Source organism: Microtus ochrogaster, chromosome 1, assembly GCF_000317375.1.
Source record: "Microtus ochrogaster isolate Prairie Vole_2 chromosome 1, MicOch1.0, whole genome shotgun sequence".
NCBI lineage: Eukaryota > Metazoa > Chordata > Mammalia > Rodentia > Cricetidae > Microtus > Microtus ochrogaster.
Genome location: NC_022009.1, coordinates 22,467,658 through 22,483,229, shown reverse-complemented (window position 1 = coordinate 22,483,229; position 15,572 = coordinate 22,467,658). Strand labels below are relative to the sequence as shown.

General features: G+C 49.0%; 1 protein-coding gene and 1 non-coding gene across 2 annotated transcripts; both read right to left on the bottom strand.

Annotated features, from left to right (window-relative positions):
* Positions 1 to 3,973: 3,973 nt before the first annotated feature.
* Vrtn (vertebrae development associated) lies at positions 3,974 to 6,130 on the bottom strand. Its single transcript, XM_026777025.1, has one exon. The coding sequence runs from the start codon at positions 6,128 to 6,130 to the stop codon at positions 3,974 to 3,976; it is 2,157 nt and encodes a 718-aa protein (XP_026632826.1).
* A 2,796-nt stretch (positions 6,131 to 8,926) lies between these two features.
* LOC113456884 lies at positions 8,927 to 9,053 on the bottom strand. Its single transcript, XR_003377614.1, has one exon. It is a non-coding gene; the product is annotated as a small nucleolar RNA SNORA24 (small nucleolar RNA).
* Positions 9,054 to 15,572: the final 6,519 nt, after the last annotated feature.

The following is a 15,572-nucleotide window of genomic DNA, read 5'->3' as shown; positions in this document are numbered from 1 at the left end:
TGTAGACCAGGCTGGTCTCGAACTCACAGAGATCCGCCTGCCTCTGCCTCCCAAGTGCTGGGATTAAAGGCGTGCGCCACCACCGCCCGGCTGGGGGAAACTTTTATATTTAAAATATTCTTTCTGGGTGACTGGAGAGATGGTCCAGCAGTTAGGAGCACTAGCTGCTTTTCCAAAGGATGGGGTTCTGATTCCCAGCACCAATGTGGTGGTTCACAACTGTCTATAACTCTAGTCCAAAGGGACCTGACAGCCTCTTCTGGCCTCTGCGGGGATCAGGTGGACATGTGGTACATAGACATACATGCAGACAAAACACCCAAACACGTAAAACAATAAATTTAAATAAACAAAATAAAACTTGCCCTTAGAGCCACATAGAATGTTGCACTAGGCTTTTTTTTCCCCCTCTTCTTCATAAGTATCCAGTCAGGGTGGAAAGTGGCACCAATAAACCACAAGTAATTTCAACAAATGCCATGAAGCCTGGTGTGGTTGGTGGTGCACGGCTTTAGTCCCAACACTTGGGAGCAAAGGCAGTCAGGGATCCCTGAGTTCAAGGCCAGCTGGATCTGCACAGTTAAGTTCCAGGATAAGCAGGGCTGTACAGTGAGACTGAGAGTGAACGTGGCTTAGGTCCCTTTGCCTTTCTAGGCAGATTAGAAAAGGAACGGTTCTTCAGCACTTTAGGAAACCGAGCCCTGCAGGCACAGTCATTTCCCAATGACACCCACACCTTATTTGCATTTCCCCCCAACAGAAGTTAAAATTTCTGCTGTAAGTTTAGGAACCCATGCTGGGCTTGGATAAAATGGTCTTCCCATCTCAGGACCCTAGTGTGTCTTTCTGGAGAGTAGCCCCGAGCAAGCGCCTCAGGCATTTGCCCACCCTTCACGCCTCGAGAACTCAAACTCCGAGCGGCTCCTAACTCATCTCTTAGTATGGGGAGCTGGATGATGCTTACTATACTGTGAGTGTGGCTGTGATCCTGTCTTCTAATTGGAAAGGAGACACATCTAAGGTGGAAATCAGTAGTTCTGGGTGGGACTCTGGAATCCACATTCCTGACAAGCCCCTCCCCCTTTCCTCCAGGTAGCAATCCCCGGGTACGTTTTGCGTCGCCCACACTGAGTAAATGGTTATCTATTGAGCTGCATCCAAAATTCCGTGTTTTTTAGGTCTCACTAGGAGACTCTACTCCCAGCCTCAAAGGGCCTGCTCTGGCGGCGCCTAGTGTAGGAAGAAAATGTAGTTTTGGCCATCTCAGAAGGGACCTTGAGGCTATTCATGGCCAAAATGGATTGCACTGGACTGCCACCTGCTGGCTAAAGGTTGGTACTGCAAGTTAGATTAAATTCCTCCAATCCAATCCTTTCACCAAACCCACAGCTGTAGCAGGGCTTCCGTGGACACTCCAGACCTCAGTCTAGAGCGTAAAATCGACAAATAACAACAGGACTCTTAGGTGAGTCCTGTGGGAAGAGAAAGAAGCATACGGGAGAAAGAAGAGTCATTCGGGTGAGGAATAAGCTCGGTGGTAGACAAGGGCTGAACTCTGGGGGCCCTTACTAGTTTGGAATTTGAGTAGAGGCAGAGCCGATTTGGAAAACAAAACAATATAAAGGCAAGCTGCTTCCAGCACAGATTAACAGGGTGGATGTAAAGACGGAGGGGAAACTGGCCTATGAGAAGTATTAAGTATTTCTGATTAGGTTTGCAAAAATCAGATCTCACAGGATTAACAGTAAGAAAAACCGATGTCATTCTTTATCTTTTCAAATATTAGCACCTACTGTGTGCCTAGAATTAATCTATCTATAGATTTCAGTGCTATTAGCAAAAGAAAAAAGAAAGCTTTTCAAAGAGCATGTACTCTAATGGGGGCATCCAAACCATAAAGCAACAGTATAGACCCTACCAGAGAATTCAAAAGGATGATGTTATATGTTATTATAGTGACTCAGAGATGCAGTGTCTGCTGTGTAGCTAACAGGGAAAAGCATTGGAATTGGAATTGACTGCAGTAGTGGATGCCTGTAATCCCAGCGTTCTGGATGCTAAGGTCATGGTCAGAAGGGGCCTGGGGATGCATAGCTTTAATCCGGCACTCGGGAGGCAAAAGCAGGCAGATCTCTGTTGAGTTCAAAGCCAGCCTGGTCTACGGAACCATGGTTACACAGTGAGGCTGTGTCTAAAACTAACTGACTTTAAAAGGGGGAAGATAGGCGTGAAGGGAAGACGAGGAGAGGAAGGAGCAAGGAGGAAGAGGGAGGGGGAAGAGCATTTCAGACCAAAGGAGCAAGCGTGGGAAGTACCAGAGCAGAACGGAGAAGCCATATTCACATCAGAGGCAGCCAGTGCAGGAACACAGCAGGGGAGCACAAACATAGTGAAGAGGGGGGAAGAGAGGTGGGGGCCACTTTATAAGGCCTTTCTCAAGGGAGGAACTTTGTGAAGAAAAGGAAGCCACAGACACGGGACAGCAGGAAGATCTAATTTCATCAAAATCCCTCTGAAGATCGGGCCATATGGAAAGGGAAGGAGGGAAGTTGTGTTGAGCAGAAAGAAGGGAAGATTCAAGAATAGAATTTGGATGGGGGGGGGGGGACAGGGTTTCTCTGTGGCTTTGGAGCCTGTCCTAGAACTAGCTCTTGTAGACCAGGCTGGTCTCGAACTCACAGCAATCCACCTGCCTCTGCCTCCCGAGTGCTGGGATTAAAGGCGTGCGCCACCACGGTCCAGCAGAATTTGGAATTTAAGAAAGGGTCTGAGGCTGTAACTGAGTAATGCACACGGCCCTGGGTTCCATTCCCAGCACCACGGTTGGCAGGACTTCAGGATGGATTGGACGTAGGGTATAAGCAAACGTCAGGCTCGCTTAAGCGACAGCAGCTACAAGAAACTGAGAGAACCAAAGAGAATCTCTCATGCCCAACAGACAAAAGCCCTCATTCGCCTTAAGCCCAGCCTGCCTGGCATACCTAGAATGTGGAGAGGGACGTGTTTTATTCAGCCAGGCCAATTGTCACTTCTAGATCCAGTTCCTAAGAGTACCACCAGCTGTGGTCCCAAGCATGCACTCTGAGAAGATAGAAATAGTGTTCCAACCCCTTAAACTGAACGGGAACCCTGAGAACAGGCAGTCACATCTTAGCCGAACAAATCCCAGAGACCTCAGGCAGCATGAGAGCAAGACATCACTTTATTTTTTTGGTTTTCCAACTTTGCCGTTGGACAAAGAAAATTCAGTCTCCCATGAGCTTTGTAACCCTATGGCTCCTGGACCAAGATGTGACTCAGTGTTTGAGGAGGCTTGGCTCCAAGACAGGTCCCCAACAGTGAGCTAGGCTGGCAGCAACTGGCAGAGACCCCCAGCAGAGGGAGCAGAGCAGGCCCTTCTTCTCTAGGGTTTCCAGTGCCTAGGGGCCTTCCCTGGCTTAGAGGCCACCGTGGTTTTATTCTGTAAAGTCCAGCTGATGATCATGAAGAACCTGGCACCTTCTCCACTGGAGGCATGAGACAAAGCCACACATCAGCCTCACTTTCAAATCCCTTGTTTCTTTGGAAGACATCTTTGAGAAAAAGGGACCTCACCCTAAAAAAAAAAAAAAAAAAAAAAAAAGTAAAGACATATTGTGCCTCATCGGAGTGAATGGCCATGCTGTGATACTCTTTGTGGGACCAGGAAGAGCTACAGGCAGCTGTGGCACAACCGTAACTTCCACAACCACCGGCAAGGGGGTCCTGCCCAACCCACCTTAATGGAAAAAAAAATTAAACGCAATAAAAATATATGACCAGCCAACAACCAAAAAGAGTCAATTGATACTTCTGCAGCTTTCATTAGAATAGGTGGTCGATTTCCTCCTCTCCACCCAAGCCAGGAAATTATGGAAGACAGAGCGAAGGGCATCCAGGCCAAGCCAGGAGACACCTCAAGTCTCCCCTTCTCAGGCTCTGTGTCACCTCTCTGTCAGCCATCAACAAGCGTGAGGCCTTCAAAGAGTGCCCGCTTCCACATATAGTAAGTGGAGCGGGCAGTGAGGGGGAAGCGAGCTTGGAACTCCCTGTAGGAGGGGAAAGTCTTGGACTGGAAGCGTCTCTGCAGGAACAGCTTGGCTTGGGCCTTGAACCTTGTGGTGGTCAGCATGTCCATCACTAGCACCTGGCCATCCCTGCCACCTGCTGCCGCCGGGGCCACAGTCTGGCCTGACAGGGACCCACTGTGGGGCTGGCCCTGGGTCATAGCTGTCTCCTGGATGACCCCCTCTCTAGAAGGCCCTCTCTGGGCATCTTCTGGGGAGGTTTCTGAAGAAGCAACCACTGGCAGTGTCTCCACCTGTCGACCAATCACAGATGTTACATTCTCAACAGCTTCTATCTGCCATTCATCTGGCTTCTGCCGATCTTTTGGCTTCTGCCTCCTTCGGCCCAAAGAGGAGGCCTGCATCCTGGGCAATCCCCGGGAAAGACTTTTCCATACCCAAAAAGTGGAGGGTAGCAGGCTAGGGTAGCGGAGGCGGAAGCGACAGAAAGGCAGGTGCCCACTAAGTACCTGCTTGCGGGCAGCCCTGCGTAGTCGCCTCTGCCAACGAGACAGGGGCATCCTTGTGGGTAGGAGCCGCTGGGAAGTTGGAGGGCCTCCAGCTGCTGCTTTCCCGGTCCCCTCTTCTCCCACCTCACCCTTCGAAGAGAGCAGGGTCCCGTCCCCAACTTCTATTGGGGGTAGAGACTCAGTGGTTTCAAGAACTGGAGCCAGCTTGAAACTGGGGCTTCTCCTGAGGGCCTTCCGCCTCCAGTTATAGTAGGTGGACCTCGAGATGCCAGGGAACCTGCATTTGAAGCAGCGATAGGGTACCAGTTTGTTCAGAGAGATGCAATGTTCCAGGTACGACTTGGCGGCGCGCTGCATTAAGACCATGCTAGGGCTTGACACAGCCGCTGCCGCTGGGGAGCACCCCAGCCCCTCGGCAGCCTTCTTCCCTGGCAGACTCTCCAGCTCTGGCACAGCCAGGGCCTCCTTGGGTGGAGTAGCCGGGACCAGAGCTGAATAGGCACCAGAGCCCAGCAGCTCGTGCTTCCAGGCATAGTAGGTAGAACGGGAGATCTCAGGGAATCTCTGCAGGAACTGCTGCAATGGCACAAGGCCCCCACGGTAGAAGCTGTCCTGCAGGAAGTGCTTGGCAGAGAAGCGGGTGGCCACCTTCTGCCGGTGCTCCTGGGTCTGCCGCCGCCAGCGGTAGAAGGTGCTCTTCGTGATGCTGGAGCGGTCACAGAGGTGGGAGTAGCTAAGGCCAGGTTCATGGTTGAGCAGTTCCAGGGTTTTGGCTGGTGGTAGCAGAGGACCTAGGATCGGAGGAGTGGGGTCCAGGGTAGCGGCACCGTCAGCCTCCACCTCCTCCAGCCCAACCACCGGGGCAAAATACTGATGACGGAAGAGGTGGTTAGTGAGGGGCTGGCCAGCCCACATGATGTGTAACATGGAGGTCACCTGGGTGCAGGGGCGTGGCCTGATAACGCGGTTAAAATAGGGTCGGATCTTGACATTGCGCATGGGGTAGATGGAGTAGATATTGCGCTGAAGGATGGATGCGAGGGCATACAGGTGCCACACATTGGAGAAGCTGGTGGGGAAGCACGTGGCCTTGACATCGGCATCAAAGATGGCTTCCAGTGTGGCAGAGGACAGGTTGGTCATCTCAGGGGACTCCTCGGAGCACAGGGAGTAGCGTACAGCCTGCAGCATCACCTTGGAGTCGATCATGCCCTGGAGGTAATAGTGCCGGTGCAGCAGCATCTCCACCACGGTGCGGGCCCGCAGCTCCAGGCTGAGGCCCGTGTGCCCCCACAACAACATGCTGGCTGCTTCGAACAACAGGCTCCCCTCCCCCTTGCACACCAGGGGCAGCATGTTCTGCGGAGCATCCTCTGGATACAAGCTCAGGGCCACAGAGTCCACCTCCAGCACCTGGGGCCCAAGGCCACCCTTCTGACAGACCGGGAGGGTGAAGGAAGATAAGACCTGCTTGGCCTCCAGGGCGGCACTGATGAGACCTTCCAGGCCCTCGGACTCCACTGCCTCCTGCAGATCCCGCAACACCTGCTGCACCAGCTGATCCCGAGAGGGCATCCTGACAGGGCAAAGGAGAGGGGGCAGAGGTCAAAACAAGATGACTGTGATACCCAACAATAGCAGGTACCCTGTGTGCTCCTGTACCTTCTCCCTAGAGCAATGGTTCTTAACCTGTGGGTTGTGACCCTTTTGGTAGTCAAACAAGTCTTTCACAGGGGTCGCCTATGACCATGGGAATACAGATTATTTCCATTATGACTCAAAACAGTAGCAAAATTAGTGATGAAGTATCAATGAAAATAATTTCACAGTTGGAGGTCACCACAACATTAAAGGTTGCAGCACTGGGAAGGCTGAGAACCACTGTCCTAGACGTAGTGTCCCTTAGTCCCCCAGAAGAGATAGCAGCTAATTCTGCCTTGGCTTTGTCTAGTCACTCAGTGGTTCTGAGGAAAAGCACAGTCTCTGGAACTTGGCTTTGAATCCTGGTTCTGATGTGAGTTTGGCAAAGCACACACTTAAGCTTCTGGCTTCTGCCTTCCCCCCCCACATAACATGGGGGTTCCTACCTTAGAAAACCTATGAGCTCAACTAATATAATGAAAGTAAAATAACACATGCAATCCCAGGACTGGGAAAGGCAGGAGGATCATGAATTCAAGGCCAGCCTGGGCTACCTAGCCAGATTCTATGTAAAAGAGACAGGCACAGACACTTATCCCCTAGCACAGAAGCAGACACACAGCAAAGCAGTAGAGGATGGTGGTTCCTATGCATAATCATTTAATACATGCATCGTATACAGCAGGTGCATAAACTTCACCTCAACTGCGCATGGTTGTGAATGCCCTTAATCCTAGCACTCATCTGGAAGGTAGAGGCAGCCAGATCTCTGCAAGTTCCAGGCCAGTCAGGGCTACAGAGTGAAGTCCTGTCTCAAAATAAATATATAAACAAATTATCTTTGTAGTGGTTCAAGACTTATGATCACACGAGAGGCAAACCTAAAACAATGATTCCCAAACTATAGTCCCAGGTCCCTCATAAATTATTTTGAGAATAATACTTAGACATACCATAATTATTTTACACAATGACATAATTTGCCTTCTTTTTCGAGGCAGGGTTTCTCTGTGTAGCCCTGGCTGTCTTGGAACTCACTCTGTAGACCAGGCTGGCCTCGAACTCAGAGATCGGCTGCCTCTGCCTCCTGTGTGCTGGGATTTAAGGCGCATGGCACCACCACCCAGCAGAGTTTGCCTTCTTATCCGATTTGAATAAAACCATGTTATTGTATGATTCGGAGCGACAGCTTCTTCCTATATTCCCAGCACGCTGGAGACTATCGCAGAATGAGTACCATAAGGTTGAAGCCAGCGCAGACTAAAGTGGATTCCAAGCCAGTTTGGGCTACAGTGTGGAAACCAATCTTTTCTATAAAGAGAACAGCATCTAATTATCCCCTTGATGTCCCAAGAATGCCCTTGGAGGTAGGGCCTTTTGTCACACTGAGCAGGAAGAACGTCTCCTCTAGACTATTTTGGTTCAGAGGTCTATGATGAATTAGCTGCTTTCAGCGTGGGACATTCTTATGTAGACAAGGCTTGCCTCAGACTCAGTCGGCCTCCAGCCTCTCAGTGCCGGGATTGGAAGTGTTCACCATGCCCTATAGACCAATTTTTTTAAAGCATAGTTGGGAGTTTATTAAGGTTTCATGCGATGAATCGTGGCACACAGCTCTAATCTCAGCTCTTGGGAGGTAGGGCAAGCGGATCTCTGTGAGTTTGAGGCCAATCTGGTCTACAGAGTGAGTTCCAGGACAGCCATTACTACAGAGAAACTCTATGATCTTGGGGGTAAAAAAGAAGGAAGGAAGGAAGGAAGGAAGGAAGGAAGGAAGGAAGGAAGGAAGGAAGGGAGGGTAGGTTTTGGCTGGGTGGTGGTGTCACACACCTTTATTTTTTTATTTTTTATTTTATTTTATTTTATTTTGGTTTTTCGAGACAGGGTTCCTCTGTGGCTTTGGAGCCTGTCCTGGAACTAGCTCTGTAGACCAGGCTGGTCTCGAACTCACAGAGATCCACCTGCCTCTGCCTCCTGAGTGCTGGGATTAAAGGCGTGCGCCACCATCGCCCGGCTGTCACACACCTTTAATTCCATCACTTGGGAGGCAGAGGCAGGTGGATCTCTGTGAGTTCGAGGCCAGCCTGGTCTACAAAGTAAGTTCCAGGACAGCCAGGGCTGTTTACAGAGAAATCCTGGTTTGAAAAACTAAAAAGAGTTTTACTATGAATTTAAGGACAAATCAGAGAAAGGCTTGGGAAAATGGCCTGCCCAAGAGGGTTGGCCAGAATACTACTGTTAGCAAGAGACTTACTGACATTTTTTTTAATTACTCACCAACCAAGCTTTATTTCAGTTCATGAAAAATTTATTTGTTTATTTATTTAGTGGTTTTTCAAGACAGGGCTTTCCTATAGCTTTGGAGCCTGTCCTGGAACTAGCTCTCGTAGACCAGGCTGTCCTCAAACTCACAGAGATCCACCTGCCTCTGCTTCCCGAGTGCTTGGATTAAAGGTGTGCCACCACCCAACTACAAAAAATTTTATATGAAATAAAGATCAGGACTTTATTGAAAAGACTGCCGTATTACAATTAACGATACTCATTTCCAAGATTGAAATGTGAAGACCCCTTGTAAGGTGCCTGAAAGATCTCAGCCACTATTACTTTGCTTTAAACAATACCTTAGCGTGTCTTCCATCACCCAACAGCAATGAATTCAGGTTACCTAGAAATATACATTCAAGAGTAGTTTAGAATATATCCGATTTCCTGGCACCACACAGACTCAGATGTTACTTGTTCAAGTCAGAATCTGAGACCAATTAAATGGTGACGGCTTTGGCAATAACAAGAACATGCTTTCCACGGCTAGGAAGTGACTGCCAGAGCCAGCAAGGCCCAAGGATACACGGAACTGCCGATCGTAAGGCGTGGCAGCACAGGTCTGTAACCCCAGCTCTGTAAAGCTGAAACAGGCCGGGTTTAGAGTCCAAGGTCATCTCTAATCCTAGCACTCCAGAGGCAAAGGCAGGTAGACCTCTGTGAGTTTGCAGCCAGCTTGGTCTACAGAGACAAAGTGAATTCCAGGAAGGCCAGAACTGTTAAACAGAGAAACCCTGTCTCAAAAACAATAAAATAAACATAAATAAAGGAATTAAAGTCTGATTTTCCTAATTTCTCCCCCAACCAAACAGCGTATGAAGACAGACTGATGAGGATCTACCAAACTGGCATTGCAGAGGTCCAAAAATAAAGAAATTAAACGATTCTTCCTTTTTCTTTTGACTATGGAAATCTGTTTTAAATTAGTGCTAGGGATCAAACCCAGGGCCTTGAACGTACCAGTGGTGAATTCCACCACTGAGCTTTGACCAGCCTTGGGAAAGTTACTTTTCATATCAGTGGTTATCTGTTACTATTTCATTTTTACTTTGTTTTTAATTCAATATTAAGAGTTGAACCCAGGACCTCGAACATGTAAGACTGGACTCCTCAACTCCTGGGCTTTAAGTTTGAATATAGTATACACGATATTGTCGTCATAAACAAAGTCTCCAAGTTCCTCATTTAAAAAGCGAAGGGAGACCTCGAAACTTAAAAAACGTTAGGAGCTGCTGTCCTGGAATATATGGTCTTTCACGGGGGCAACAAGGAGGACCCCACGGTGTGGAAGATTGTTGAATGGGGACTGTTTGTATTCTAAACCTGAGAGCAGCACGGTAGAGCAGGAAATGACTGGGACAGCTCAGTGCACTTGCTCAGCATGAGGGAGACCTTACGCTCAATCCCCAGTACGGCGAGAAAGAAAACAGATGGGGGTTGGCAGACATGGATGACAGCTGAGTTGGTACAGTGTTGGCCCAGAAATCTGGGCCTGAGCTCAGAGTATAAGACTCCATGTTAAAAAGTCAGGGGAGTGGCACATACCGTTACAGTCAGAAAAATCCCTGAGGCTTGCTGGACAGCCAAGCTAGCTGAATCAAGAGAACCAATCCCCGCAAGGAAGATGAAGAGCAATCCACATCATTAAACATACAACACACAGAGCGACAGACACGCATGCGCACACACAATTTCACACACATACAAAGACAGTCACACACAAAAACATACAGCCAAGCCTGATGATACGAGATCTGGGTTTAATTCTTTTTTTTTTTGTTTTTGTTTTTCGAGACAGGGTTTCTCTGTGGTTTTGGAGCCTGTCCTGGAACTAGCTCTTGTAAACCAGGCTGGTCTCGAACTCACAGAGATCCGCCTGCCTCTGCCTCCCAAGTGCTGGGATTAAAGGCGTGCGCCACCACCGTCCCGCTTCTGGGTTTAATTCTTGCAACCCACATGGTAGAAAAAGACTCTGGGAATTGTCTTCTGACCTCCACATGAGTGCTATAGCATATAGGCCCACTACATACAAAATAAATAAATTAATGTATAATAATTTTTAAAAAGTAATCCAGGGCTTCATTTCTATGGAGCGATACCTTACTCAGCCTGGGGGGGGGGTGGTGATGGCCCTGCCTCAAGGTAGGGATAGGATAGACTTAATAATTGATTTCCCAGAGGAGGCCTTACCCTCTCTGGGGAGTGGATGGGGGTGGGATGGGGGAAGGTGAGGGGAGCAAGAGAGAAGGAAGAGGGAACTGGGATTGGCACATAATGAATGAATGAATGGATTAATTCTGGGATCAACAGTTAGGAACATTTGTTGTTCTCACCAATGACCCAGGTTCAATTCTTAGCATCCACATGGCAGTCCATAACCTCTATAACTCCATAACAGGTCCAGGGAATCCAACATCTTCTAACTTCCACAGGCACCAAGCACGTGTGTGGTGGTAAAGACATACGTTCAAGCAAAACACTCATACATATAAAATTAATTAAAAATAATAAAGGCAGGTGGATCTGAGTTTGAGACCATTCTGGCCTACAGGGTGAAATTCCTGGACAGAAGAGCTACACAGAGAAACTCCATCTTGGAAAACCAAAACCAAAAAAAAAAAAAGTCCTTGATTTTTGCTCTTCTGTTTTGAGACAGGGTTTCTCTGTGTAGATTAACTTCAGAAAATCGCCAAGCAGAGGCATTCCGTTGTGGACAGCTTTTAAATTAGAAAAGAGATGTTTTCTTCTCTGGCTTTGCAGATCTGGTTTTCAGAGTCTAACCCAATTGCTTTAATTAGTCCCCACCTACAAAGCACTTGCTTCAGCTCGTCAAACTGTAAGCTTAAAAGGTGCACCGGAAGGTAAATTGTAATTGGGTAAAGGTGGGGAGATGGGAATTTTGAAGCACCAAAGGCACTGCCAGAATTTTACTGGATGGCAAGAAAGAACCTTCCACGTGGTGACGATGCAAATCACCCTTAGTTAACATTATAGGGGGAAAGTCTTCAAAATGTGCATATTAAGAAAAATTTCATAAGAATTATACCCCCACTGAGTGGTAGAGGCACTCACCTTTAATACCAGCACTCGGAGGCAGAGGCAAGCAGATCTTTGAGTTTTGAGGCCAGCCTGGTTTACAAAGTGAGTTCCAGGACAGCCAGGTTTACACAGAGAAAACCTGTCTAGGGAAAGGACACCCGTGTATATTAGGAATAATCTGGCATAAACTCACCAGATTTCTACCTATACAGTGTTATTTAATCTATATTTAGATTCTTTCTTGCTTTTTTGGGGGGGAGAAGGCAGAATAGGTTTTAATTGCTGCTGTTTAAATGGCAGGGTCTCATGACGCAGCCCAGGCTGGTCTTGAATGTGAAATAGTCTTGCCTCCTAAATGCGGGATTATAGAAGCATGCCTTCAAACTCCTTGTCCCCCCAAAACCTCGACAGGAATTGGCCTTTTAAATCATCTTATCTTTTATGCACTTTACATTTTTGGGAACTCTTATTACAGGGCTGTTGAGATGGCTCAGCTGATAGTGTTTGCCGCACAGGGCTGGCAACTCCGGTTTTATTCCTGGAACCCACATCAGGGTGGGAGAGTTGCTTTTTAGCTGCCACCGTGACACACATGCCCATAAATACATATCAGACACACAACGCACATACATACATAAGAATAAATTCAAAAAATTTAAACCTTACCAAAAGGTACACAGAGAAACCCTGTCTTGAAACACAAAAACAAAAATTTAAATCTATGCCAGTGGCACACGGCTTTAATCCCAGCACTCAGTACAGAGGGCAGAGTCTCAGAAGACCAAAAGACCCCCCCCCTGAAAAAAATGTTACTTTTCTTTGAACTTGGGAGATAAATTATATACCAATCCTTAGTAGAAAAACACATAACGCGTGCAATAAAAAGAAACTGAACTTCCAAAACAAGTTTGAAAGACAAAGCTTTTTTCACTGTCAGAAAAATCATCCCAAGAAACAGGATAATGTTTCCCTGTTTTTTTACATGATGTCACTTCTTAAGCGGTGTTATACAGCTGCATGCAAATGACTGCTTTGAGATACTTTGCAAACAAAATTAGGAAAATAGCTGCCACTTACTGACTCGGCACTAAATGCATTTAACTTAGGTAATTCAACCCAAGTCTCGAAAAGAACAATTTAAAGCTTGTCGCTGATTCTTCCCGCTCCCACTCCGTGGAAGTGGATCGTGAGGTTCCCCTGGGTGATCACAAGTCCCTGTGGGCTTTTCTGGGGGTGAACATTTGATTCCAGGTCTTCAGAGGTAATTTTATTGCTCTGTGAGTCTCACCTTCCTCCACGCAGCTACAACTCCACATCACACCTACCCGGACCACGGGCATCAATATTCCTAGCTCACACCTGGAGAACGGGAGGCTCAGCGGGGGTTAAATTAAGAAAGAACATACAGCTATCAAAAGCTGACTCCAGCTCTCCTAACTGCTGCAACCCTATCACACAAAAGTCTCTTAAAGCATTCCTATAAATGATCCAGAGAACTTGGCATTTGGAGATGCGCCCAGTCACTTTGTAGACAAGGAAACGAAGGTAGAGAGCAAAGCCGACTTGCCTGAATTCCTCCAGTGGTGTCCAGCACAGCGTCCAGAGAGGCACACTTCCTCTGCACAGACCTACCCCTCCCCACCCTACCGGCTCCTATCCAACAGCATCTTCCCAGGCCTGTTCACACCTGACACCACCCTATCTCTTTCCTCCGTTCCCCCTCTCCCAGAGAGGAAGATGTAAGCAGTCAATAACCCGCTTCTGGCTTCCTCAAAGGCGTGCCGAGACCTGGGTCTAGTGGCCCAAGCCTGGAATTCCAGCACTCCCAAGGCTCGAGTTCAAGTCCAGTCTGGTCTACGTAGGGAGACCCTGCTTCTAAAATGAAAAAGTTTACAAGCAGCTTCACACGAAACAGGACTGGACCACCAGAAGACAGTCAGAGTGGGAAGGGCGGGAGATTCAGGAGGAAGCCCTTAAGTAGCTAACTGGTGATGGGGTTCAGGTGCGGCCCTCTGGCAATGGCGCCCTTCCTGGAGGGTAGGCAGGGCCAGCAACATAACTGCTGGCAGGGGCACTGAAGGAATGAGTCCAGATCCCCACATAGCGCCTGGACAGGGTCTGAGAAAGTACTAAGCCAGAGAGGCCACCCCTGCCTCCGTGATACAGGCTTCGAGTTCCGCAACATCTTAATGCCTGGAGAGGACCTGGAGCCACAGACGGGATACGTGGACGGGGGCTGCATACTCGATTCTCCGCCTTTACCAGGGCCGGCTTCCCTGTCGCCCCGGCTCCCTATCTGCAAGCAGATGGGAGCTGCAGAACCAGGTTCCGGCTCCGATTCCCCTGTATTTTAGGAGGGGTAAATCAGGGCTCTGTGAAGGACCAGGAAGGGAAAACTAACTCCTTCCCGACCAACTGTATCCTGAGCTCCAAGGAGCCCAACTGGGAATCCAGAGCTCTCTGGGAGACCTCCCCTTTGCTCTCTGTCCCTCTCAAAAGCACGCTCTGCAATCTGTAATCTACTAACCCCCAAGCATGTGGGCCCACAGACTTTACTGGAGTTTGATCCCAGCCAGCCTGGCTTCAATGTCCAGGCTGTGTGATCATGGGACTCAGCCATCTTGGTTCTTTTTTCTGTGTCAAGGAGACCAAACTAGACAATCGCAGGTTTCTTGGGACTCACTGGTAGGTCCTTTAGATACTGACTTCCCAAAGAAAGCCAGCCACCACCAAGGGTAGCTAACGGGTGCACCTGAGGCCAACTGAGTGCAGAGCCTCAGGGGCTAGCTACCAAGTTCAGTTGCTTTCCTGGACCCTGTGTCTGAAAGTGAAGAAGAGCGAGGGCATCTGCACAGTGAAGTGACACTGGTCACCAGGCACCCTTTGGGGTAGTAGAGAGCTGGCCCACCTGGGGCTGCAGAAAACAAGGGACCTAACCTGAGAAGCTCCGCAGTCCGGGGAGGGGCTGAGGCCGTACCATTGTGCCTGCCGGGTGGGGAGGGGAGATAGGCTAGTCGGTGGGGGGTGGGGAAGGGGCTGGAGGAGTGGGGGTAGGGAGAATTTAAACAATGCCTAGCGTCCCTGTCCACCACACTCCCGTAGCATCTTCACCGGCGGATCTTAGATCGGAACCCTTTAGTATCCTGAAGGCAACTCCTAGGTGCCTAGGACACCAAGTTGAATGAGGAACCGGCCCCTTCTTAGTTTGGGGGGAGGGGGGAATCCTATTTTACTGACCTCGAGGGTGGTCCAGAGCCCTGGGGAGCATCCACTCTTCTCTCCATCTTCCGGCCTGGGTCATTTAGGCCACCCTACAGGAGAGGCCTTCCTGGAGAGCGTCGCTCTCTGAGCCACACTCTCTCAGTCCCAAATCTGTAGTGGACCATGGAGCGTGGACGGCCTACAGCCAACTGGCTGGTGGGGAAGTGGTTTAAGCCACTCCCCCCCAGGAAATCGCCCACCTCCAGGGCTCTGGTCCTAAGATGAAAGAAGTGCAAATTCGGGGGTCACTTCCAATGGTAAAGTGATAGTAGCTATTGTCTTATCCACTGTCCCCCGCTGGGAGTGTTAAAATGCCCTGACCTAGCTCTGTAACAGACCCCTCTCGGCCCAGGGAAAACTTAAAAGAAAATAAGAAAGATTTCCAAAGAGTTTTGGGCGGGGGGGGGGGGGGGGAAGAGAAGAGGGGGAGGAAAAGGTGACTTAGATTTAGATAGAGGGAAGGGAAAAGTTTGCAGTTAAGCTTGGGTTGGGGGGGGGGGTGACACCATGGTGTCACCCCAAAAGAGCCATGGATGATTGAGTAGAGAAAGACTTCGGTGTTTTCCGAACCCCTGAAATGCAGCTTGCCTAAGTAGGCCCTACGATCTAGAACAGGCAGGCAGGGAAACAGCTCCCTGCCCCCATCTTGTTGTAGGCCTGGTTCTCACAGGTCTTCTCCACTGTGCTCATCTCTCATGCTTGGAGCTCAACACCTCTTCTTCCCAAAGCTTGCCTGGGCTTGAACTGCATC